Source organism: Seriola dumerili, unplaced genomic scaffold, assembly GCF_002260705.1.
Source record: "Seriola dumerili isolate Sdu_G_001 unplaced genomic scaffold, Sdu_1.0 BDQW01000052.1, whole genome shotgun sequence".
NCBI lineage: Eukaryota > Metazoa > Chordata > Actinopteri > Carangiformes > Carangidae > Seriola > Seriola dumerili.
In genome coordinates, this window is record NW_019174307.1 from 17413060 (window position 1) to 17439909 (window position 26850).

The following is a 26850-nucleotide window of genomic DNA, read 5'->3' on the forward strand; positions in this document are numbered from 1 at the left end:
TTTATTCTTGCTCTAGTGGCTTGACAGTGTTTTCCGATTCTTACAAAAGTACTTGTTATCAATCAAATTCTTTATTTACTCTTTTATATATTAATTTAATTCTTCAGCTAAAACTAAAAGCTAGAGCAAACATCACAGCATGTACAGGAAATCTGTAATTTTAAAAGCTTGTAAATCACTGTATAATACCAATACATTTTGCATATTTGTGAGTAAATCACTAGTGTTCTGGAACTACTAGTTAGGTGAGGTGAATTATAAATGTGGAAAATGCAGCAAAGCTGTACTGTAAGCTGTCAAAAACATGTACTGTCAACCCAGCTCCTGGTTTGGCAAAATGCACCAACACATCCAAACATCTTTTCATTCTGCCCCATTCAAGTGCCAAACAATCCCTGCAAGTTAGACAATTTGCTACTGATTATAATGAGAACGGTTCTCAGTTCCCGTCCCTATGTGCCGTGCAACCATTTTGAATTAATCCTCCTTTAAAGCATTGTGTAGATAATTCCCGGTGATTATAGGCAAACGGATCAAGGAAGATGATTACATAATAGAGGGTTGATTTGATTTCATCATCCTGTATAGATGTAGAGATGTGAAGTGTTTTGTATGAGACTGTAAAATGTCTTATATATCTCTCTCTCTCTCTCTCTGTTTCCTTTGCTCAGCAGTAACCTTTATCTCCTGCTCACACTCTGAAATGAATGAGTGAATGATTTGACTGACAGTACCCAATTGATAACTGTTTCATTCCAGCAAACTGTCAAGCCCCTCCATCTGTTAGGTTCACCTAGCCTCCTCGGTTGAGATAATAATACACTAACTGGCATGCTGTCAAAATGATAACAGCCGCTAGAGGCTAAATACGTGCATCTATATATGATTTCTTGATCAAAACAATTTGAATCAGAGATAATATGGTTGCATGAGACACACGGGGAAGAAGCAGTTCCCTTCAGTGTGGAGAGGGAGGTTGATTTTTACTGAATTTTCTAACGGCTTCCTAATTTTATAGAGTGTTTATAGAACGTTTCTGAGCAGTAACTAGTGCAGGTGCTGTCATACGCTCTGGTGAAGCAAAGCTGTGACATTTGTGGCAGACATAAAAGTGCACGGCTCTAAAAATCCGGGGCTCCAGGGTTATGAGGTGGTGAGGGAGACCGAACCCGGTGCCAGGGGCCGGTCATGCGCCAGCCGCAGCCCACAGGCTTGCCAGCTGGCCTGGCTCCCCTGGGGTTCCCCATGTTCTGTCACTGCCGATAAGAGAAAATGGGATTTCCACTGGCTGCTGCTCAGCTGATGCCCTGGCACCGATGTTAAACAAATGAGAAAGAGAGAGACAGACAGACACATAGATAAAAGAAGAAGAAAAATGAGACAGAAGGCGAAAGTATTTATCCTGCTGGCTGCTGCCTTTGCTAAAGTAAAAACATATATTGTCCCACCCCCACCCACATCTCCGACAGATGTCAAAGACAAATGAGTTGGATTTTGCTGTTTTTCTGTTTTGTATGTTATTTTCCCAGTTAAATCCACATGATTGCTTTGTTTGGACTCTACTGCTGAAAAGAAATGACAATGGATAAGCCATGTAATGTAAATTCACAGTATATGTGTCTGTGTGGTTGTGTTAGGTACCTGTGTGTGTGGGGAGTGTAACTGTTATGATGTAGATCCCTCCGGCGACTGGGGAGATATTCATGGAGACACCTGCGAGTGCGATGAGAGGAACTGCCACGCAACCTACGACCGATACACCGATGACTTCTGCTCAGGTCAGCATCCTGTTATTAGATTAAAAAAAACACTGTGACATAACTGTATATGATACATTAATGGTAACCCTGAGTCCTGTTTAAAAAGTGGTTAAAGGAATAGTGAGATTTTAGGAAATAAGCTTATTTGCATTCTTGCCAAAAGATAGAAAAGAAGATTGACATCACTCTTTATTTGCTTACCTTATTTTCTTTTATTTTTGTTTGTTTGTTTATCTGTGTATGGATGTGGGGGGAATACGAAGATACTCACTGTACTCACTGTGCTCAGACAGAACCGCACAGACAGAAATCCCCTTAATAGAAATAACGAAAACTATTTTAACTTTTGCAGAAATCTCTGTGTGTTCATACAGGGCCGTGTCACTCATAGTAAGAAGCTGATTAAGAAAATAGTTAATTTTTTTAGTCCGTGAATGTGAGCTTGGATTAAAATGGGCCTGCCGAACCCCTGTAAAACAAAACCCTGAGCAACACAAAAACCAAGCATCTCTCCGTAGCTGCTTGTAAGTGTTTCATATTGGATTAAGAAACTCATGTGGAGCAGTAACAACATTGTTTTTATCATCTATGTTCATTAAAAAATATATATGTAAATTCTTGTGCAGTAGTAAAACAGCCAAAATCTTATTATTGGTAAAGTGAGGCCAAAACATTTTCTCTTAAATGGCTGGGGGAAAACATGCAGTCCAGCTGCTTCATCAACACACATACAAACAAATAATTAAGGTTATACTGCCCCACTACAAATGTACACTGCCCAAAGATTCTTAGCCAACAGAGGGAGAAACAAATTACTCAACTTTCACAAAGCTGAGACGAGTAATCCAGAAAGAATGGCACTTATAGTCAGATTCAGAAGTTTTTATCCCGAAAAGATGCACAAACATCTATGTTTTAGAAGTCTTCAACTGTCCCGACTTGGTCTTCTGCTGTTGTAGCCCATCAGTCTCAAGGTTCAGTGTGTTGTACATACTGAAATGTTTTTATGCTCACCGCACTTGTAAAGAGTTGATGCCAAGTGTTTTTTATGCATTACACCGCTGCCATGTGATAGCAGGTTTACAGGTGTTGCTAATAGAGTGCTTGGTGAGTGTATCCATTAGCTGACACCAGTTCCTGAAGTCCTAGTCAAGAAATAGTTTGGCACATTATCCCCATAAAATGGCGAATTATAGTTATTCCACTTCTTTTTGTGTGGATTAAACAAAGTGTAACATGTTAATTAGTGAGATTTATAGGTCCTAGTAGGCGGATTTCTTACCTTTGGACAGAGCCTGGAGCCACTGTTTCCAGTCTTTATGCTTAGCTAAGCTAACTGGCTGCTGGCTCCAGCTACATTTTTAGCATCAGAGGGGTAAGCCTATTGAAATTCTCATCCAACTCTTGGAAAGAACATGAATAAGCATTTTTCCAAAAATGTCAAACTATTGCTTTAAAAGAGAACTGTCTTGTTCTTTACAATGTACAAGTGTTTAATATTGTTTATGCCAGTAACACATGTATTGATCTTCACCTTTGAGTAGCAGTAGTTCCTGTCACTTACCAAACACCAACAACGCTTCACCATCTGCTTCTAATACTTTTTCCATATAACTTAGCAGTAAACTGGGGAGGGGTTGGGAATGACCTTTTCCGTGTTTCTCTAAAGAATTAATGAACAAAATATGATGAATGCTACCACTGTGCCTATCATTTATTAAACTAAAAAAAATTCTGTACCAGGGATTTATCTTAACATCCTGGCGCACACACAACCAGCAGTTCTTTGGTGCATATCTTCATGTAAATTGTTAACAGTTTGAGAGAATGCGGACCCAATTCTCATTTTAATGTTTTAAATCTCACCTTTCTTCATCAGTCTCACTCTCTCTCTCTCTCTCTCTCTATTCCCCTGCTCAGACCAGGTCAAGTCAATGCTGGTCATCCAGTTGCTAGGATGGCTGATGTTCTAAGGACACCTCATCTTCTCACCTCTGGCATGTCCTGCCCCTTGTTAATTTTACAACCTCCCTTGCTTCTCCCTCTCTTTCCCTCCCTCTTCTCACACCAGCTCCCATTTGATCTCTTTTCCACTCCATAACCTGTCCACCCATCTGTTTTTTCCCCTTCTCAGTACCGTTCTTTTCTGTACAAAGCCACCAGTCTGTTTCACCTCTCTGCTTCCTCCGCCTCTTCTTCTTTCTTCTTGGCAGGTCATGGCCAGTGCAACTGTGGCAGATGTGACTGCAAGGAGGGATGGGCAGGGAAGAAGTGTGAGCATCCTCTGTCCTGCTCGCTGTCTCTGGAGAGCAGTCTGAAGAAGTGTCGAGGAACGTCCAATTTGCCCTGCTTCGGACGAGGTACCTGGTCTTCCCATTTGATCCAGTTGCCATGGTTACTGCAGCAGACATGTACTCTGCTCTCACCTCTTGGTATAAAATAGGCCATTTCCAGGCCATCTCTTAATCCATACTTAAAGACATGAGGGTGCCAAGCAATCAAATGCTATAGTATCTTTTACTAAGCCATGCAGTGCTTTAGTGTCATACATATCATATGCATTAATGCATGTATGTGTTTGTGCTACAGCTTTGCGATGTGTGTTCACTTTTTGTAAGTTTTATGTTTAATGATGTGCACTCGTGCTCATACATATGTATATGAAGGCATGTTTATGTGCGTGTGTGAGATTAAAGGGCACTGTTTGCTAGCAGCAATGTGAGCCTTGGCTGGAGCAGCTCTCTCAATAGAACAAGCTGTGGGCCAATCTGTCTAGATTTATTGCGGCGACTGAATGCTTCATTAGTGGTACTTCTGAAGAGAGGAGGTTTGTTTTCTTGGATTCTCCAAATGTTGGGCTTAATACTAATGCTGAGGCAACACTGGAAACCCATGCTAACAAACCACAGGTCCAGGTTGTGCTTGTCTCAGTCATGCACCCTTGAGCCTGTTGATTGATGACAGTAAGGTGAAAGTGGGAGTATAGTGTTATATTTTAGGTCTATTAAGCTAATGTGCTCTGCCTCGCTACCTATGCCGGATCTGCCTGTTATGTGTATATAGTGGAAGTTGTGTATTGCTGTTTACATTCTAAAATTTTTACACTGAAAACTTGGTTTTAAATATTGATGTTTTTTTTTTTATAAAACTGAATATTCATGGCAAAATAAAAAAGAATTCAGTTTGGAGAGAAAAACATACTTAAGTTAAAAACTCAAATACTTTACCAATCTGCGTCATCAGGACTGTGTGGGTGTGGTTTGATCAGGTTTCATTATTGGTGGAGTGAGGCCAAAACATTTTTTAAATAGTTGGGGGAAAACATGCAGGCCATTAACTGTCTAGCTGCTACATCAACAGACCCTCAAACCATTAATTAAGATTACACTGAACTACTACAAATGAATTCTCAGCCAACAAAGGGAGAAACAAATTAGTCACCTTTCACAAAGCTGGACTGATCAATCTTTACATGCGGTGGATGTTAAATTAAACTGAAATATCATGAGGGAAGACACATTCTTAGCCAAGTAAACCAGAAAATATGGCACTTAAAGTCAGGTTTCCAAGGAGACGTTTGGATATCGCTATCCCAAAAAGAAGCCGAAGAAAGAACATCCAAGCTTGAGAAGGGATAGCAAGCTGCAGGATGTTTGTCGTCTCTCTGGGGACAATAAAACTGTGTGAAGCTGAAGCCAAGAACAAAAATGGAGCTTTGTGGATCAATTGGTAGATACAGCCTGGTAGAGTGATAATAAGAAAATAAAGAAATCTTACCTATATGTATATGGCATCTGTTACCCAGGACAGGTTATATGTGACTTTGTTGATATGGATGTTCAACCTGCAAGTTTGGAGAGGATATCCAGTGACAAAGCAGCGCCTTAGAAAAAAATGAAGGAAGAACAGACTGAGCAGAGTTGTTGTGCAACTGTAAGAGTTTTGTTTACCTCTGATTTACCACGAAACTGATTTTGCATGGTAGTTTAGGAGGAATTTCTAGAAAGTTCTAGGAACTGCAATGTTTTTTTCAACTTGAAAATCAGAAGTGAAGATAAATGAGAGCCTAAGCAAGTGGTGCATTTATCCAGTCGAATGTAGAAATGTCAGTCATCTACTGTACAGCCCTCTTGAAATGAAAATAGCCCCAAGTTAATTCATCTGCAGACTTGCCAAACAATAAAAAGCAAAGCCAAAATTACAGTCTAGCTTGGCCAGATACACACCATGCCTTCATCCAGAGTTAACAAAGCACAATGGTCATATTACCGTTGCCCTTAAACTGACTGACAACCTGCATTGTTCCAAAATATGCTTTGGTCATTTGTTGATAAGATAAATTGCCTAGTAGATGCGCAGTGCACATTATAGAGTCTTCAGAGGTATCTTTTGTACCTATATTCTACACTGATGCAGCAAGCTTAATCAATCAGCTGTACAGTGCTGCATGGGGCCATTGTTCAGTGTCCCTCTACTCCATTCATTTTGCCCTGAACAGCGTTGTCGTTTTCTGGAGAATACTTGGCAGTGTTTCTGTACAAGTAGCAAAGGTACAGTTAAGTCTGCTGTGTTCTGTAGGTCTCACAGTGATTCAGCTTTATGATGTAGTTGCCGGTGGGCGATACTACAAGGACACAACCCGCCTGGTCTCAGGGCTCCGCAGTTTTATCAGGGGTTAATGTGAAGCATTGATTTCCTGTTTCATTTGACTGCGGATGAAATCACTGGGGAGCCCGCAGCCTCTCAACCGCTGCTTTATTCCGAACGAAAAGAGAGGATGTGTGGACTGTAGCCTACCTTGTGTTATTACAGCGGCCCCTTACAGATATCCCTCACACCCGTGGCAGAGAAAGCTGCTGATTAGATTGGGCACCTGAAACCACATAGGGCATGGCTGCTACCACGGAGACAATTACATTAACAAGTCAACATCACCATTGGCCAACAATGAAACAATGCAAAGTATGCTCTCAAAATAGAACCAATCTGGTGTCCTTTGAATACATCAACTATTCATTACATGTTGTGTCTGTGCCATTGCAGACTTTGGTCTTGACGGCCTCAAACCAATTCCACAGCAACAGGGTTGAGAAGGCATGGGTGCCCCCCCCCCACTCACATAATGGAACAGCAAAGATTAACTTGTGCTGGGAGAGTTAATTAGCTTTAATTCCTCCAGCAGTACCTTTAAATTATCTCCAATTGCTGCAACAAAATGGAACTTTAAATTACCCTGTGCAATAGAACAATTAATGGGATTCATAAATTCTTCCTTTTATAAATTGCATTTTATTTCCAGCCGTGCCTGTCAATTCAGGGCCGGTTTTATTCAACACAATACTATTCAATACTGTGTTGAATAAATATTTTCCTGTGCATACGCCTAAATTAATTAATTCTGATTAGGATTTTTAGTGTGTGTAGCCTATATAGTGTGTGTGTGTATATATAAAACCGAGACAAGCTATTTTAGGTAATCAGAATTTTTAATGTCCGCTGAGGCCAACAATTTATGTTGAAACTTTTGTGTCAGCTCCTCCTCTGTTACTAGTTGGGAATATCTGAACGTGCCATTTACTGACTTTGTGCAGATAGACAGAGGGGGGAAGTCATGGTCGTAATAAAGGGGAAGGGACTGTGTGTGCATGCATACCTGGGTGTTTAGAATGGCGTGTGTATGTGTGCATGTGTGGTTTTATTTACCGAACTTTCTTTTTCCCGGGGATGCCCATTTGAGTGTTTTAGTATTTGGAAGATCACAGCAGTTCGAACCAAACAAGTGTAACAGAGTTCATTGCGAGGCTTCGATGAATGGCAATAGATCTGAGGGGTAAGAAAAGGTAGAGAGAGAGAGAGAGAGACGGTCTGTGGGAAACACAATGAAGGGAGACAGGAAGCGGGGTGGGAGAGTAAGAGAGAAAGAGAGAGAAAGTGAAGGAGACAGACGTAGAAAATCACTTAGGCATGGATGAATGCGGCTGGTACAGATGGCAGCTTGAGCGGAAAAGCCTTGAAATTTGAAACAGCAGCTTCAGAGCTTTTCTTCCTGAGAGGTGGAGGCAAGACGCTTGTGGATAGCACATTCTTTATACTGTGGTATTTCCTCAAGGAAACACCTGCTTTCAACATCTTTCTGCTGATTCTCGGGATTCCTTTCTCTGCTTTCTGAGGAGCGGTGTGTAATAGACATTTACTGTGTGATTGTTGATATTTAAAAAAACAATACCTAACCAATAAATGGATAGACCACTGATTTATTATTCTACTACCAACCTGAATAATATTTAAAAAGATTAAGAACATGATCATAGTCGAGACAGCAGAGACCCAGATATTCTGAATTTTGATATAGGTTAAAGACCCAGTGAAATGGGTCTATAGCTTCTATAATGTGACATATTCTTGAACGAAATGGTAGAAATGAGGTCAAAGTATCATTTTGAGAGGGAATTTGATCATTTAGCAGGGTTTCATTGACACCACAGGATGAGACATGGCACAGATAAAGCTATCTGATTTGGTATAGTGCGGGACTCATTGCAGCTGCCACACGACATCAGGCAAGTGGTTTTAAAACAGTCAATTCATAGTGTTAGGTAATGAGTCTGTGAAAGTCTTTTGGACTAGCTGTTTCCAAAACTTGTTGTTTGAAGCCATGCAGAGGATATCAGTGAACACATTTCGATTTTACGCAACAAACAGTTTTTGTTGAGTCAAACAGCTTTGTTTTAGTCCGAGCTCAAAGATGGCAGGAGTGCAAAATGTAAGTGCAATGCAAGAGCTTATTTTGCGCTTGCGTCTGTGTGTTAGTTTCGCAGCTCGATGGTGAGAGGAATGTCACAGCTGCCGTTGTGTTTATGCAGATCAACCAGTGAAGCACAGTTTTGGCGCTGATTCTGGCATGAAAATGGGAGTGCACTTCCACTGGGTTCAGACCACTTTACTGAAAATGTGACAAATGTCAAGCTAGATACAAGAGTCAGGCACATCTCCAAAATCACATAAAAGATAAAAGCTTTCTCTTTGAATCTTTGAAGTTCACATTTAAATGCCCATCAAAACACTGTTTCAGTGTGAGTTACATTAACGGCTGATCTATTTCTACTGCAGAATGTATGAGGCTCTCCCATAAAGTTGACTAAGTCCCTGTAGCCATATTCTATCTGCAGTCTTTAATTTGAATTTGAAGCCCTGAGAAATTGTGCATGAATTTAAACAAGGTGGAAAGTTGAATTAAAAGCTCAGACATGGCACCTGGCTGTAAAATATTAAGTACACAACCCTCTGTACTTTTGAGACTCCCAGCTTTTCTACAGAGACTTCAGGCTTATGCATTACAAATCACAAGGAGTATCCATTAATGTTCTTAGAACGAGTAAAACTCCAAACAGCATCCTCTCTGGAAAATCTATAGTATTTTTTATGGAAATGAAAATATTATGGATGCTGTCAGCTTATGTGGCCATGTAAGCATTTTAAACAAACAATTCACCTTTTGTAGTATTTGTATTTGCACATATAAACATACTGAAATATGACTAGCTGAATGAAAATCAATAAATTCAAGTGGCTGAATATCAGTCTTCTAAATATAATTTTGTGCACACCAATAGGAGAGAAAATCGGGACTCTGCGTCTGTTGGAAAAAAGCAGTTTTCCCACGGGAGAAGCTGGCGTGGACTCTCCTCCCAGCCCCTCAGGAAACTGCCTGCTGCTTTTTAAAGGAATGAGATGAGCTGACGTGATTGACCATTACTCAAGCCTACCCTACCACTTGGTGATTGAGTATTCATCCATTTAACAGTGTATTCATTCTGCTCGAGCCCCTCTCCAGTTAGGCTGAGATGCGACATGACGAGGCTCTCACATCTGCTCACTAAAATTACAAAAAAATGAGTTTGCCACACCCTCACCTGCCCTGTGTTTGTACACACATTAAGAATTGTCTCAGGCCAGCGTCTATAAGTGACACTGTCACTGAAGTGTTGTGCACCTTAGACAGGATGACAGATTAAACATCAACACACACAAACACTAACGCACACAATGCCACTGCTATGGACGGTTTGACGACCACAGAGATAATCAATAAGGCAGGGTGTTGTGACATCACTGGTTGCTAGGGTAACTGAGTCCCCAGAGCAGATGGTGGTAATGTTATATCTGAAGCAGGAAGAGAGGTTGCTAGGCTGTGTATGCGTGTGTCTGTGTGTGTGTGTGTGTGTGTGTGTGTGTGTGTGTGTGTGGTCAGAAGAAATGACAGTGATGTGACTTGGACAACACATTAGGCAAAGCTGTCAGTCAAGTGGCCGCCCTGTTAGGTCACTGTTTATTGCCTCGAATTCCACACAGTGAGTCATCAAAAGATAAAAGCAGGTAACATCCACATTATGGATATGTTTTAGGTGTTATTTACTGGCAGTAAACGCAAAATGTACCCCGCAGGGCTACAAACAGGGAAAACACTGACAAGAGTGAATAACGATTTTTGCAAGAAGGACATACCCCGCCCAGAAAAAACATAAAAACAGGAGGCAAGAGAAAGAGAGGCACTCAGTATACTGTGTTTTAACCATCTGTCTTCACTGAGCTGGGAAATTCCCTTTGTGCAATTATCTTTCATGGTGGCCAGCTTACCTGTTTGTAGCCCTTCTGGGTGTCTTTTGTCTACAGCATCAGTGAATAGGAACACTTAAAACACATCCAACTGTGTGTGTCCTTGTCTATAGAGCAGGCGAGACAAATGCACATTTCATGGTGATGCCTCAGATTATGCAATGTCATTGTTGAGCTCTATTCAAAGTAGTATTAACAAGGTTACTAATGTATTATTATATTGAAATCATCAAAGAGGAACCAGTGACCCCGTTAAGTACATTTTAAGAACAATTTATTGAAGCAACGTCAACAAGTTAGCTTGTAAAATAATAATCTGTAATACAAGCCAGTAATTAGCATTTTAGAAGACATTTCTCCCTCCTCACCCTCCAGATATCTGACTATAGCATACACTACACCCATAATTAATATACCTCAGAGCAAGCTGGTTAAATGATCAATGAGCAGGTATGCTGCACACCTCCAATGATAGTTCAGAATAGATGATGTTTTTCTAATGAGTTTCACCATTAGCCTGCATGCTCGCTCAGCTCGTTTCCCTGTGGCCCTCTTCACTGGCAGCTCACTGATTGAAGTGGGATAGCAACATCTTGAAGAGTGTGCGTGTGTGTGTGTGTGTGTGTGTGTGTGTGTGTGTGGGTGTGTGTGGGTGTATAGCCCATGTGAGTGTTTATTAGAGTGAATGATTTACATATAAGATTTGACCATGTGGCTTGAAGGAATATTGTCGGGCAAATGAAGTCCGTGTGGCTTAAAAATCAGTTATTGAACTCATCTACTAAGGGAATGCAAATCATGCAACTGTCCTACGGGTTGAAAAGAAAAAGTAAAAACTTGATATGAGACACTAAAGGAAAAAGCAAGATGAGTATTCAACTGAACAGCGATTAAAAACACAGCTCTGCTATGAAACACTGCTCAGATGTGAGAAAACGCCTCTGTTTTTGTTTTTATAGGTCAGTGCCAGTGTGGACAGTGTACTTGCCACCCACCTGGGGACAGTCGTGTTCATGGCAAAAACTGTGAGTGTGACGACCGTCAGTGCGAGGACATCAGTGGAGAGGTCTGCGGAGGTAAGAGCACACACGCACACACACACAGACACATACACACACACACAACGAACAAATCTTGTGCGAGTTGTGTGAGGAACAGAGGGATCTGACAGAACACGGCGACAAACAGATGGCAAGTCTATGTTTTAACATTACTGTTCAAGCTGTAGCTATAGAGTCGAGGAGTAGAAGTTAAAGTTGTGTTCATTTTTCTGCACAGACAGTGGGCGTCATGCAAGAACCACTCGTACAAAGAGGCTTTGTACTGAAGTGGAACAGAATTTGTTGCATTCCCCACTTTTCTCATACTTAGAATTACATACATTCACAATTGGTCCGGTCCTGTCACACAAGTCATGTTCGGATGGTGTGCCTTCCCCCACTCACACTCATTTGACTTAATAATTACTCGACACTGACACTATTAAATGTGTAATTTTCCGTCTGCTGATTTCAGGCAGCAGGACTTGAAGCTCTGTGTTGTGAAAATTCTCGCTGGGTGACATGTTTCTGAGTGACACTTGGACAACAAATGGAGCAGAACTGGTAGCCTTACATAGCAATTTGTGGTCATACAGCAGATGATGTAAGTGATGAAACCTTCCAGAAACCAATCAATCTGGCTTGAAACGCTCGTGCAACCAAGATTCATGGCGAAAAGGACGAGAGCTTTAGGATAAGAATACCTGAATGCTCTTGCATGAGGGCTGATGGATGGTTGGAGCGCTGCCAAGGTGGTACAAAAACAATTTCCAAAGAGTATCTCAGTAGCAAACATCAAATCATGGAGTTTATAAATCTTATCTGTGATGGTTACTGTCTTCCTCTTTTTCTACCTGATTCTGATGGGGCACTGAGGCTTATGGGTACCGTAGTACTTAAAAACATGTGCCATACTGTGCGACTTCTTAAAAACACAGTTGAAATATGTAAATCAAAGCAATACAATTATTGAGATAATATTGAATTATCCCAGAGACTCTCGCAGTTCTATGAGGTTTATGAATTTTCAGGAGGGATATTGGTCACAGTTCATTTATGTATTCATTCATTCTCTGCCTGCCTTCACCATTTTATTAACTCTCTCATCATTTTAGAGCCTGCCACTTCCTCCTGCCCTGCAGTAACCCCAGCCCCGCCCACCTTTCAGCCACCTGACTCTTCCCCGCCCTCCTGCGCCACCTGGTCCTAATTTGCTCAATTGCTAGTGTATATAAACCAGCCCATTTCCACCCATTCTCTGCCAGAGTGTCTCTTGTGCTTTCCCTGCTGTAGCGAGCTGGCCTTGCTTTTCTGTTTGGGGCTGTTCTGCCTGCTCTTTATGCCTGGTTTTCTTGCTGACCACTGTCCAGTGCCTTGACTTTGCCTGTTGCTGGTTCTTGCCTGCTTTTGCCTGCTGAGCCTGAGTAAAGGTGAATTGCATGTTTTGAACTTTTATCTATAAACTCCTTGTAAATTCACCCTTTTCAACTCTCCAACAGAAACATGAGCTGTACATCTACAGATGTACTGGCGAGGGTTACACACTTGCCACTCCTTGTAATTATTGCACATAAAACTAGACACATTATGCACAGCATGTGCACACATACACTCACCCACTTTGAAACTGTGCCAGGAGCAGACGCTGAATTTGAGATCAATACAATATGATCCTATCTGCTCTCTTTGATATCCACAGACACAACCCCCTAAACCCTTGAGCTGAATTTGAGAGAAATTGCTCCAAGCCTTTGAAGCTTCTGTTTGAGGTCTTGGGAAGTTTGCGCTCTTAATTTGAGCCATTTAGGCACAACCGCTGTAATGGATAGATCGCACTAAAACATTAGAGGCTCAATTGAAACTGCGATTTCCCTTTGCAGCTGCAGCTGCTGCTATCATCAGAAAGCAAGAGGGAGAATAGAGGAAGTCAGATGAAGGAAACGTGCAATTAAGGATTGTGGTGCTCCTAAAGGAAAAAAATTGATTAAAGTTACATTCTTCGACAGGCTGAGGGGAAAACTGACAATGTGTAATTCACTTGGCCAAAGGGCTTTTTTAGGAAGCACTTTTATTTGGTTCAACACCTTTTTATTATATTGGTATGTTTCCTCTGTTTAATTTGAGCATTAAAGACATAACTACTGGATCCCCTGGATACATCCACCACTCTATCTGCTTCTCTGTCTTTCTACACTTAAAGTGCTGGAGAAGTTTTCCACAGAGTAAACAGACTGCAGGTTTTCTCATACCTCTATAACAACAGCAGCTTTTCTTCCACAGGTGTATCACGAGACATTCATTGTCACATGTAAATCCTCAAATGGTCATTATGTTTATTCTTAAACTGACATACAGTCTGTCTTTTCCTTTCACCCAGCAGCTGTATGCAAGTGTCTCCCTCTGAGTGGGGCTTTCTACTGTTGTTTTGGGGGCTGTGCTATTTTGTATCAGTGGTGCATTGCAGCATCTGAGGGTAAATTTCTCCTTTAAAGGGGGGGATGCAGTATTTATGTGAATGGATTACAGGGGCTCATTGTGTGCTGGGCCGTCCAGAGACAATTCTTCATGAGGCTTCCTGAAGGGAAGGGAAGCTTGTCTGAGCACCAAACACCAACACAGTCACACACACACACGCAAACAAATGCAAAGGCATGCTGTCAGCCTGACAATTAAGTCTGTATACACAGAGGCCTGTGCAAGTTATTGGGTGTTTTGAGAGACTGAGAGAGACTCTAAAGCAGATACCCAGAGTGAGGAGTGGGGATTAAACTGAAAGCAAACCTTTATGGTGAGGGAGCTGTGAGAAGCTTCCCAATCCAGGGTACAGTGCAGTGGGTGCCCCCGGATGTTTGAGCCTCACTGCAGACAACAGAAAGGAGAGGAGTGATAAATGACACAGGCACCTTGCATATAATTCAGTCCTTCAGTATTAAGCAGCTTGTCAGTCAGCTCAGTCCACACTTGGCTCTCAAGTGTTTTCATCACACGAAAAACAAGGGCAGAGAGCAGCCAAAATATCTACTTTACAAGGCCCAACTGCTCGTGCTTCAGGCCTCTTTGATCACGCTCTGTGCGCTGAAGTTGAATGAACAGCATATGGGACAGACCATGTTTATGGATCCCGAGTTTTCATGTCCTTGGGCAACTGCAGAGTTGGTCATGTGAGGGTTAAAACACTATGCATTAACAGTCTAGTACAACATCCATTACATTTGAGTTTAATTACCTTGAACAACAGACGTTGGCTGACATGAGACCTCCATACTTGTTTGCCTCCTCATGCACTTTCAGGGTAGTAAGTGCCACGTTTCAGAGCTTTAAGAAATATTCAAAAATTGCAGAATAATTATGACTTCGATGTTGACATAAGCAGTATTTAAAAGTCTGAAACCAGTTATTTTGTTAGCCCCCATAGAACATATTAGTGTTTAGCCAGATTGCTGGTTGTGGATATCAAGCCTCAGCTGGATTTCTCTAAGACCTGATTTGTCTTGTCATAGCAGGAAAAGCTTGGGTCTAACCATTAATGATCATGTTTAATTATCTTCCCCACTAAGAAATTGAACTGTCCCACCATGTTTAATACCAGGGCCCCCGGACACAAGGACACGCAACTGCACTGCACTGCAATGTAGCCCTTATAGATGTTATTCATTTCACCTGGGCTTTTTCTGCTATCACATCCTAACTCACACTGATGAATGAGTGGATGCTGTTGGATACCTAGTTTGACCAGGCCAGAGGATCCAGGTAACTGCCGCCCTTCGAAGGACAAGGGTCCGGGCTGACCCTGCTCTTCCTCCCGAAATAAGAGTCCAGAAATAACATCCTCCTCAACATCATTCATTTCCAAGTTTAGTATCAGTTAAAAGGTATAGGGAAAATGACACGGTTCAGCATGTGACAAATGATGTAGAAGAATAATGTCAGAAATATCAGTATATCACAGTTCGACTGAAATATTTATCAGGGGTCAATGAGCAGTTACTGTAACTGCAAATGCCTGGTAAATACAATGTGGTTGTATAATATGTGCAGCGTTGTTGAGGAGTCGAGGAGGACTGGCTGAATGCTTCATCACACAGTGGACAGCTGCACAATGGATGACTGGACACTGAGGACAAGGATTCACCACGTGTGTCCTTAAATTTCAGAGAGAAGGTTTCATTTCTCACCAACAAGTCAGATCTTTGAATCCTTAAAGTCTGGCTTTCTCCAGAGAAGTAAAAAAAAAAAAAACGTCCTAGTAAATTAGAAAACTTTTCAAGTGATTCAAGTATTTTCTACCTTAAATTTACAGTGGATCTATCTTGCTTGTTCTTTCCCGCTTCAAGATACAGACACTCATCTCTAAAAAAAAAAAAAAAAAATCTTGGAACAGACTGATTTCTCTTGGACACAGGATGCATTTAAAAAAAAAACAAAAAAAACAATAAGTGTTTCCATAGACAAGAGTTTAAATCATTGGCCCTTCCCTACCAGTTACCTCTCTTCCTTACATTACCCACCCATCTCCCTCCTCTCTCTGTGGCAGCGAACTCTAAACTGACAGACTCTGTCCTCATACAGTACAGATCTTTGCTGGGTTAAATACCTGACTCACCACCCCCACCCCCCAGCCCCCAGCCCCCACACAGCCCACATCTTAATGCTATAACACAATGTGTGCTCCGTGAAAGGCAGGTGCAGAGTAATTGAATGAGGGCCAGGTTGCCTTTCCTCCAAAGCAATTAACTGCTCTCCCAGGCTAGCTGATTGAGGCAACCATGCATGGCCTGCCATAGCTGCCACTCCACTCCATTTAAGACAGAGGCTAGCTAACTTTCATTTACAACCTCCCACCACAACCACCACCACACCCACACATCCTCCATACACCATCCACGACCTCTGTCTCCGAGTGATAAAAATTCAGACAGCATAAGGAAGGGAGGTGAGGCGGACTTCGAGAGATAGCGAGGAAAGACGGCCAATATTGATGTATTATCTATAGCAGTAGAATGATGTATTGCTTTCAAGTTTACACATGGTGTTCAGCTATATCCTGTACAAGCTGTGTCCCTAAAGATACTGAAGGTTTGATTTTTTTTTCCTTGCCCATTTGCCCAGAGAAATCGATTCAAACTTTTTATATCCAACTCAGGATTTAAAGGGATAGTTCAACATTTCAAATATGCTTGTTTGTTTTCTTGCTGATAGTTATATGAGAATACCCCTCTCATATCTGTATGCTCCTTGTGAGGCTACTACCAGGAACCCATCATACGGTGGCCCTGAGGGCTCAACGCACTGCAACTTAAGAAAACACAAACCACTTCAGAAAACACCTTCATCAATTTGACAACATACAGTATGTGCTGCAAATACTCACACCACAACCAAATTCACAAACATGCTGCAAGTAGCACGGATGGCAAGTGAACTGTTTCCAGGGGACACTAAAAAGTGATGGACTCGGGTGGGAGACATTTGCATGAATGTATCAGAATACATCTAACCTAATACATATAAATCCATGCTTATTGTCCAATGCTTTTAATTCTTTGCTCATTTCACTGTGACTTTCAAAAGTCACGAAGAATTGAGCGAGTGGGTCCCAGCCAGATTGAGTATTTGCAGAGTGTTTGTATATTTGGTTGTGTTGGGAGTATTTGCAGTGCGTTTTGTCAAATTGATGAAGATAGTTTCTGAATTTGCTTGTGTTTTGTCCATTTGCTTGTGTTTTCTTAATTAGCTTTGCTTAGCATAAAGGTTTGAAGCAGGGGAAAATGGCTTCAGGTTTAACTCTATGTTAATTTGTGTGCTTTTGAGGTAATCGGTGGAGGCTGTTTTTTTTTTTCTAACCTTAGGACAGAGTCATGTTAGCTGTTTCCCCCTGCTTTGATTCTCAGCCAAGTTAACCTGCTGCTCAGATTTAATGCACAGATATCAGAGTGGTATCTATTGTTTTTCACGTAACTCTTGGTAACAAAGCAAATAAGCATGTTTCCAAAAATGCCAAACTTCTCCTTTAAAAAAGAAACTGTATAAAATTTCACTGACCAGAAAAAATATCAAAATAGAAGTGATATTGCTGCAACTTTTTTGTTTCTTTCTTTGAAATACTGACAAGTATCTCACACACCAGCATCACATCTGCTATTTTTGAAATGTTCTTTGAATTAGAGGCTTGAAAAGCTTTAAATCAGTTAAGTAACTTTTACAGTTCATACATATTCATGTGTATATGAGTCTTGGGCTGAATGTGCGAGGCGTTGAATCTCAGCTGAAAGAATCAAAATTGAATCGAACGGCTGTTTGATTGAATCAATACACCCCTACATCAAACAACTTCCAGCAGCACAATATGGATTTACAATGATGAGAATGATGGAAAAATGCTTTGCTCATTACAACCTCTTCAACCTGGCATCTGTTACCAGATGTGAACATAAAGGAATCAATCAATGGTGCTGCTGCCTCTACATGAGGTGATTTATACTGAAGTGAGCATGTGGTGATTGCTCTGAGGGTCCTGTTGGAGATGAAGGAGGGCATGAGTGTGATAGTGCTTGTTAAAATCACAGTGATGCTGTCAGCCATTAAGGCACCCGAGTACCAAACTACCTCTTTCAGCCAATTAAACGTCCCTGGTTTCATGTGTGGGTGCATGTGTGTTTGTTTTTGTCTGCTGTTGCCTTTCTTTGTTTTTCATCTCCCTCTCTCTGAAGTGCTGGAGATTTATTAAGGACAGGACAAGACCAGTGATGACAGTTCCTTTCATGTCCCATGTACAATAAGCCTGCTGTGTCTCTCTCGTCTTCCTGCAGCTCTGTCTCCTTGTACTGCCTATTAGTGTCAAGGTTCAATGTCTGCACTGTCAGCTCTCTGCGTTTATATCCTTTATTGCTATGCTTTTTGCTCTCCAGCTGCATCTCCCTTGGCTTTTCGCTGTATCTTTAAATGCTTTATTTATTTTATTTTTTTCCTCTATCCGTGCTATTTTCTCATGGTCCTGCTCCATATTCTGTCTCCTTTAAATGAAGGCCCTTCTGCCCTCCACCGCCAGGTCACGGTTACTGTTCATGTGGACGGTGCATCTGCGAGGAGGGCTGGTTCGGGAAGCTGTGCCAGTTCCCCAGGTCCTGTGACATGAGCGATGCCCAGAGCAAGGAGCTTTGTGAGACCTCAGACGGCGTCATGTGCAGTGGAAAAGGTGAACTTTTTTTTTTTTTTTTTTTTTTTATCAAATGCTGCTTTTTATAAAAGCCACTCTATAGGTGTCAAGATTGACATCAAATTATATATACACACAGAAAATATATTTGTCATTTCAAAGGAAATATGTGCAGAAAGTTATCCAAGATTTCACCAAGCACAATCTCAGCACAGCTGTTTTATCATGAAATCGAGTTTTATCATGAAATCGAGACAATACATATAGATATATACATATAGCGTATTACCCTCCACTCAGATCAGAAACTAATGCATCTCTGCACTTTGTCAGGCTGAAGAAATGCACTTCCACAATGCAATTCTTCATGACGTTGCACGCAGTATAGAGAGCCGTCCACAATGCACCCTGGTTATATTTTATGATTTTGTTTATTTGTCCTCCTCAGAGGTTTTATGTCCCTTTATGATTTTTATGTCCTTTATCTGAAGCATCATCACAAGATGTCTTCTCCCTAAAGATCACAGAAATGGAGCAATTTCTGTAAACTTCACTTTCCTCATTACAACTAGTTTAATTCAGATCCTTCACCATCTTAACAAACTTTGAACACCGAACACTACATGCACACAACATGTGACATTGAGTGAATCTCAGTTTGCTTTTCCTTCTGATTGATCAGATGTCTGTGATACTATTATTTAACCTAACAAACAGGCACTTTGTTCACCACGGTCGTGTTAGTCGGTCTTCATAATCTTTGTTCATACTGCTACATTTCTGTGGGTAAGAAGTTCTGCTTATACTTGTCAAACAGGTCTTGAAAATCTGGCTATAACTGACTTGACATATATATTGATTATTTCTAAATGATTCTATTTCTGCAGCTCCCTGGTGGTTATATTGAATGCCACAAAAGTCAAAGGTGTTACTAATTCAAACTGGCTTTTGATCTTTGCTGCAACTAAAAAACTGTTTATGGAAAAAATAAAAGAATTACCATTATCATAATAAAATGGATGAAATATTTTTGCACTAATCTCATATTCACAAATTTACTTACAAACAGCTCGAGGATTAGGCCTTATCTTACTCTCACTGTCTCTGATATTCTCTTATACTTTCTACAATTTCCCGCCGTCATAGTTCATAGTGCCAAGCAATTAGACTGATATGCTTTCAAACAGATCTTACAAGATTATCGTCAAATTTCCACTCTGAACCCAACTGTTTGTGCTCCGTCGCAGGTTAACGCGCCGCTCTTTTATGATTAAAATAATAATCTTCCTGTGTGTTGTCGTCTTTTACCCAAACAAGATTAAACAAAACACTTATGTATTATACAAGAACGAGTTCATGACACACCGTCCGCAGCTGTATAGCATCAAATTTCTTTGGAACACATAACGTATTATATTCCAGTAATTCACTCCAAAAACAAAGGTAGGATTAATCATCGTTTACATCATGTATCATACAGGAAGCCCAACGTTCATTGGTTTCACCTTCTCAAATATGATGTCTTGCTGCTCTTCTCTGTTTCATGTAACAGTTAAGTGAATATCCTTTGGTTTGGTAGCTATACAAACAACCTGCAGCTGTCATCTTTCACTATTTTCTGACATTTTATAGATGAAACAATTGATTGATGAATAGAAAAGAAAATCAATGATTAAAGGTGATTGTTGCAGCTCCATGTAGCTGTTTACTGTCCTGCTCACTGTATGTACAGGATATGTTCACAGTGAAGTTCTCCATGTTGTCACTGCATTGTATGTATCATACAACAGAATCCCTCGTGTTGCGTAGCCGTGAATCCACAGAAAGAGGCCGATTGCAGCGGATCCAGCTCTGCAGAGCCGAGCAGGGCGTGAAAATGAAAATGAGCATGTTAATTCTCCGCGCTCCACTACATTCAGACACCAGAACAATCTCCCCTCTTCTCACCTCTCTCTTATCTGTTTTACTTGCTCTCCCGCTCCTCACTCGGTCTGTCTCTCATTGTCTGCCTCCACCTCTCATAGAGTGTTCCTGTAACCTGCTGTATGTTGATAGAAATTGGGGAGATTGAAAACATAGTTGCTGGACCTCAGGGTATAAGCTTTGGATAAAAAAAATGAAGGAAACAGCAGTAGGTTTGTTTCCCCTCTACCAATCTTTAATACCTTATTATCCTGCTGCTGCCCTTGAGAGAGAGAGGAACAGACACCGATGGCGAGGAGGAAGTTTAAAGTGTGGGTGGATTGGTTTCCTAGTGACAAACAAATATTAGTAGCTGTTTCCCCAGGGAAGTTTTCATATCCACTCTGCCCGACAGTATTAATCTTCTGTGTAAAATAAAGAACATACAGGAAATAATACAAACAGCAGTTACTGAAAAAACACAAGCAGCACGCCAATGATGTAAAATTGAAACACAAAATATACAGTGTCAAAATATCAGCTTGCATGAAAAAATTTGATGTGATTTAACAGTTCTGAGAGTGAGCGTGTGTTTTTGTTTGTGTGTGTGTGTGCCTTGCAGGTTCCTGTCACTGTGGCCAGTGTATCTGTTCTCCCCAAGACTGGTGGGTGTCCGGAGAGTACTGCGAGTGTGATGACCGAGAGTGTGACAAACATGACGGCCTCATCTGCACAGGTAGGAAACAAACATGCACGCACGCGCAAACACACACACACACAAAGTCTTCAGGATCGAAAATGTTGGATCCAATCTGAAATGGACCTGAGGAAAACCAAAATGTGGTTAGGATTAATTAAGGGTTATTAAATTACCCAACAGTATTATGAAGCAGCTAAAATCATCCTCACATGAACCAACTACCAACTACAACATTAAAGTTAGTAAAGTTTTGCTATTGCTCCATAGCTGACCTTAGCATTAACGGCTGTTTACTTACCAGTCTAGAAGAAACATTGCGAGTTCAGCATCAAACTTCATTCCTTTACTCACCAAGAGCTGTCTGCAGTAGTGGAAAGCAACACCAATGTTAACTCTTGTCTCTGTCATGTCTTTTCTAAAGTTAGCATGCTAACCAACTAGCCTCGGCCCATCTTGTCACCTGCACAGAGGAGGTATTAACCTCTTGTCTTGTAAATGCAACGATGATGGCAAAAGCCTTTGTCAATCGACAACCACCACCACTTGGTCCTGGGAAAAAACCCTGCAGCATGGAAAATTTACAAATAGTCCTTGATTATATGTTGCACCAGTATTATGATCTGATATTGTAAAACACTCCATTCTACTTTGAATGATTTGAATACTTCCCACCATTTTCTAAAACCATACTATTTTTTTTTTCCATATGTTACTGATTTTATAAAATATTTTTCTCCTGCAGTGATACTGACATACAGTACTATGTCTGTAGAGCTAATATCTTGTATCAGATATATTTACACAGACCTGCTTGCGTGACACCTGTAGCATTAAAACAAAACCCTACCCAACCCAATTAGATGGTGTATAATTCGATGCAGGTCTGACTCCCACTTGAATGTCAATAGTTGTAAGTCAGAAAACAGACAAATTAATGGAGACAAACTACACAGACATACTCCTCGATATAGCCGTTTATCCACAGGAGCCGTCTTCTCCCCACTGATTGTGGAAATCTCAGTACATGTTTATAATTATTTTTGCCCCGGGGCCTGTCAAAATCTGGACAGCTGTTCAGAAGTGTTTCTCATCATGACTTCATGACTCCAAATGTCAGCCTTAATGTCATTCAACTGCGCATCAGTGGCTCCAGATGCAGACAAATGTTGCTTAAAAATTGTGTAACACTGGGAGAAAACAAAGAAAATGTCATGGCAATGTCTGTTAAATGTTCTTGATTACTATATTACTAACAGTATATGCAAATTACCATATGCATGAGAGTTATTATAATATTTTACATGAAAAGGCAATTAGAGAAAAAGGGGGTTGAATATGCACATGAAAGACACCGCTTCTCTTCTCTAGGTAGCCGTGATGCAACCCCCCCCCCCCCCACCCCATGCTAATGATACAAAAATTTGTTTGGCAAGTTTGCCAATAAATTACTCTGCATCCAGAGATTTCATGGCCCCTTCAAAGCTGTAGATTCTCATTACACATACAACTGATGAGTGATGTGGAAAATTCAGCGTATTAGGAATGCTTGCTGGTTAATTTCATGCACTGAATATGATAATTTCAGCAGCCATTTCAGAAGAGACAAAAAAAGGTCTATACGGGCGTCTGCAACACAGGTGAAAGCGTAAAAACAAATACATTACATTTTGTCACCATGCAACATTGTGTTTATCGGGGTTATGTTCAATCTGTAGAAATCGCTCTTCTAGTTTCAGTTTTCCTTTTCCATCAGAACTATTACAATCACCTAAAAAGGTTCATGTGTCAGGAATACAATTACAAAACTGTCTGTTGGTTTGAGTTGATTCCTATTGAAACCGAGCATCGATTCTCCAAATGCTGAGGGTTACAGACGAAAGCATGAACCATGAACGCGAGAGAATGTGGGGTGGACCAATAGAGCTGATAATGTGCTTCTCTGAGAAGCCAAAGCCTATTGCTCTAGTCTTCCAGTGTTTACCTTAAAACTATTAAAAAAACACACTGTTGCACCTGGTGACATGTTTGTTTATTATGATTAACATGGGCACTGTAGTTTGATGCTGTAAATACTCAGTAAAGCACCAAATGCGTGTTAATCCACGGGTGAAAATAGTCCCTGACAAATGCGCTATTTACTCTTTACTCTTTTTTTTTAACTGTACATTTGTGACCTGTTTAAAAAGATTATTTCTTCAGTAGGAAGCAATGGGTTTGTAGCTGAATGTCACAGACAGGGTAGGGAAGCGGAGAAAATATTGAGAGACAGACTGAAGCATTGTTGGTTTTGGTCTTCTCCTGGGATTTATCCACAATAAAAGATAATATGGAGTAAGGCCAGCCTTATTGTGTAATAAGAGGAAGGTCTGTCTAGTCTGCTCTCTTGATTCAGTAAATCAACAGCCAGCTCAACCATCCCTGAAAATCATGTGTTGACTCCTCCAGCTCAGTCCTTTCCTCCTCATTCTCCTTTCCTATCTCACTCTCCTTGTTATTTTTCTCACCTGCTTACACATCTTTGCTGCCTTCCGATTTTTCACCTCACTTTCATTGTTTCACCCTCGTCATCATCCATCACCCCCTATTTCCCCCTCCTCAGACTCCTCCCTCCTCTCCCGCAGAGATATTTTGCAGTAGATATGTCTGTTCAGCTGTGTGACAGAAGGCCAGCAGGAGTCCTCCTCCTAACCCCAGCATCTCTGACAGCTCAGGGAACCAGCAGAAAGCATGGGGGTACTGGATTATAACAGACAGGTACCCTGAGTAGGATGTTATACTACTGTGAGTATCTTCATACCTAAAATAAATATATCCTCATCCCTAAAGACAATAAGTCAGTGTATCCCATATCAACCAATATGATTGTGCTGGTATCCGGCTTTCCTATCGGTTGAACAAAGATATGTCATCAGTATTTTCTTCCAAGGTGATGCCACTCACAGGATACTCATTACCACAAACTCCTACCTGAGATTTGGACAGCAGTATTTCTTCCTTTGTTACTGAGCACAAAATAAACAGATTGTAATAAACTATTTTTTCTGGAAAGGACAGCCTCACTATTTTATCAGTAAGGAAGGAGGGAGGAAGGAAGGCAGGTCAAATTTTAGGATATCTGAGCTTTGTACAAGCGTGGCGAATATATAAAGTATAAAGGTTTTTCACTCCTAATTAAACCAGAGTTTTCTCCTATAGTGGGTGGGTGAAAGCAGTAGAAAGCCACAAACTGTCCTGAGCAGTGTAGATCGCCTCAATCCCCCACCAGAGAGCTGTGCCCAGGGAAGCAGAGTGTGAAAAGAGGAACCTTGTTAAAGGTCAGGCATGATGGCACAGCTCTTTTAATTCACAGCTTTTCTTCTCACATCTCCTCACAGGGAATGGCTTGTGCAATTGCGGCAACTGTGAGTGCTGGGACGGCTGGACAGGGAACGCTTGCGAAATCTGGGTGGGAGCAGAGTACTGAGGAGAACAGGACACTGGGGTTAGAGACAAGAGGCCTGGCTGCCCGGAGCGACCAGGAGCACCGCCGACCGTCAACGACCAGGCTGGTAAAACACCACCGCCTGGAAACCACAGGAGGAGGGAGAAGACATGCATAAACACGGATGTAATTCTGCGTATCACTAACAGCATTCATTCTTTTATTGTACTGGTTACAAATGATCCTTATTAAAACTGGATTTTGTAGGTGAAAAGAAACAACCATATTTTCCTGTTTAAAACATATTACAATGTAAACATTTATGTTTCCAAAACAGCTTTATGTATGATTTTTTTTTTCATTTTTTATAACGTAGGAACGCTTACATATTCCAGAAGGCTGCACATAATAGGATGCAGGTACATGACAAATCGAAACGTTGGTCAGAGAGGAACATGTTCTTTTAGTGAGGTGACATTTTTGGAATATGAGGGATACTGCGGGGGATAATGTAGGCCTGTTTTGAAATGGTACACAGTGAAGTGTTGCTCCCAGGCTGGACTGAAAGTTCACTCAAAAGCTGAAGGCAGAGGTTACTGTTTGAGGTTTTTATTTCTTTTTAATAATAAAACATTAAATGTGCCGCATGACACAACATTTTGCATGGAAAACAATGCGAAGACCTTAATCATACATGGTTACAAATTTGTTATAACATGACATAACTCCAATGGGCATACTTGCAATGGTATATATATATTTTTGAAAATAAATCATTTTAATAGTGCCTATTCTTCTCCACCGGGAAATCAAACCAAACAATCTGCCATGAAACCCCACACTGTACTGACGGTACGTAATGGACATTTCTCACTCAACTCATACTAGTGATAAGGTTAAATTCTAAGTGGAGGAAACAAAGAGAAGGGCATACATAGTTTAGTTGTGGCATGCTGGATGTCCATGTCACTTCAAAAGGTGGCATCAGGGGATGAGAGCTGCATTGACACGAGAGCTCAGTCACCACTTGAAAAGAGGACCGATAAGAAGTCACAAAGAAAATTTAATGTAAATTCTACTTTGGCCTTTTTCATGCTTAAACTAGCCAACCCCTCTGTTTTCTTTGTCCCATCAAAAAAAATGACAGGTGCAATAATATACTGCACACTATATTGCATTAAGTATGTTACTGACATTACAGTACACCTTTATATAAATATTTTATTCAATATGTTGTATATGTGTATACAACAAACACAAACTGTATAGTGTAGACAAACTCGTTGCATATATGTATGTAAAATTAGCGGTACATACCAACAGTTCTTGATAGACATAGCCTACTACATGCAGTTCATCGATGCCATCCTCTCCCCATGCAACAGATGGGACAACGTACAAAAGAAGAGGTTGAAAACTGAAGCAATAAAGAAACTAAGTTTGCTAGAATATTCTTGGAACACATCTGAAGAGAGGGAGGGAGGGAGGGGGGACAAAGCAAAAGTGATCAGGAGAACGACATCACACACGACCCGTATACGAGAGAAAATGAGGACAAGAAAGAAAGAAAGAAAGAAAGAAAGAAAGAAAGAAAAAAAAGTGGCTACAGAGATCCAAACAGAGATGTACATTTACACACTGGTCATTTACAAAAATAAAGTCAGCCTTGGAGGAGCCAGTTAACTGGACTGCAGGGCTGGAGCAGAAGCCAGCCCAGCATGTAGAGTTTGTAAAGAGTGGAGGATGATTGGCTGTAACGAGGACACAACACCATCCTCAAATACAGCTACAATGGTTTCCAGCTCCTGTGCGTGTGCGTGTGTGTGTGTGTGTGTGTGTGTGTGTGTGTGTGTGTGTGTGTGTGCGCGCGCACGTGTCTATGGTACGCCATTGTTGTTATAACATTAACAGCTTTGTACAGACAAATATTGAAGTCTAACTAATGTGCTTTGATGTGCTGTAAGAAGAAATGGTCATGTGTAATCCCAATAAACTCAGAAAATTATATTTACCAAATCAACTTCTTAATATAGTTGCAGTTTTAGCAGCATACAGCAGCAACAATCTACTTAATAGTCTAAACCTTATCTAACAAAACTATTAGGAAAAAATCATTAAAGCAAGACGTTAAAATGTTATAAATTGATTGATCAGATAGAGCTTTGATAATCCGCTAACAGTCGTAATGAAGATGCAAAACGGAAAGTGCAGTGGGTTTCCTTCAGGTTAGGTGTGAGTGTGCCGTAGCCTACAAC

The 26850-nt window shown here is 40.9% G+C and overlaps 2 protein-coding genes across 4 annotated transcripts in view; one reads left to right on the forward strand and one right to left on the reverse strand.

Annotated features, from left to right (window-relative positions):
* itgbl1 (integrin subunit beta like 1) overlaps nt 1–24881 on the forward strand; it is a 41413-nt gene extending 16532 nt beyond the window's left edge. Inside the window, exons 6-11 of one of the 2 annotated variants that reach the window (XM_022740462.1) lie at nt 1638–1778; nt 3974–4120; nt 11336–11452; nt 18465–18611; nt 21097–21210; nt 24549–24878. In XM_022740462.1, the coding sequence (XP_022596183.1) occupies nt 1638–1778; nt 3974–4120; nt 11336–11452; nt 18465–18611; nt 21097–21210; nt 24549–24637 (755 nt within the window). In that variant the 3' untranslated portion in view covers nt 24638–24878. Of the gene's footprint in view, nt 1–1637; nt 1779–3973; nt 4121–11335; nt 11453–18464; nt 18612–21096; nt 21211–24548 lie in introns of both variants that reach the window. The other variant, XM_022740463.1, reaches the window with a different exon arrangement.
* An 864-nt stretch (nt 24882–25745) lies between these two features.
* Nucleotides 25746–26850, reverse strand: part of fgf14 (fibroblast growth factor 14) — a 97360-nt gene continuing 96255 nt past the window's right edge. For both annotated transcript variants that reach the window (XM_022740465.1, XM_022740464.1), the window contains exon 6: nt 25746–26060. In XM_022740465.1, coding sequence (XP_022596186.1) covers nt 25939–26060 — 122 coding nt within the window. In that variant the 3' untranslated portion in view covers nt 25746–25938. The remainder of the gene's footprint in view (nt 26061–26850) is intronic.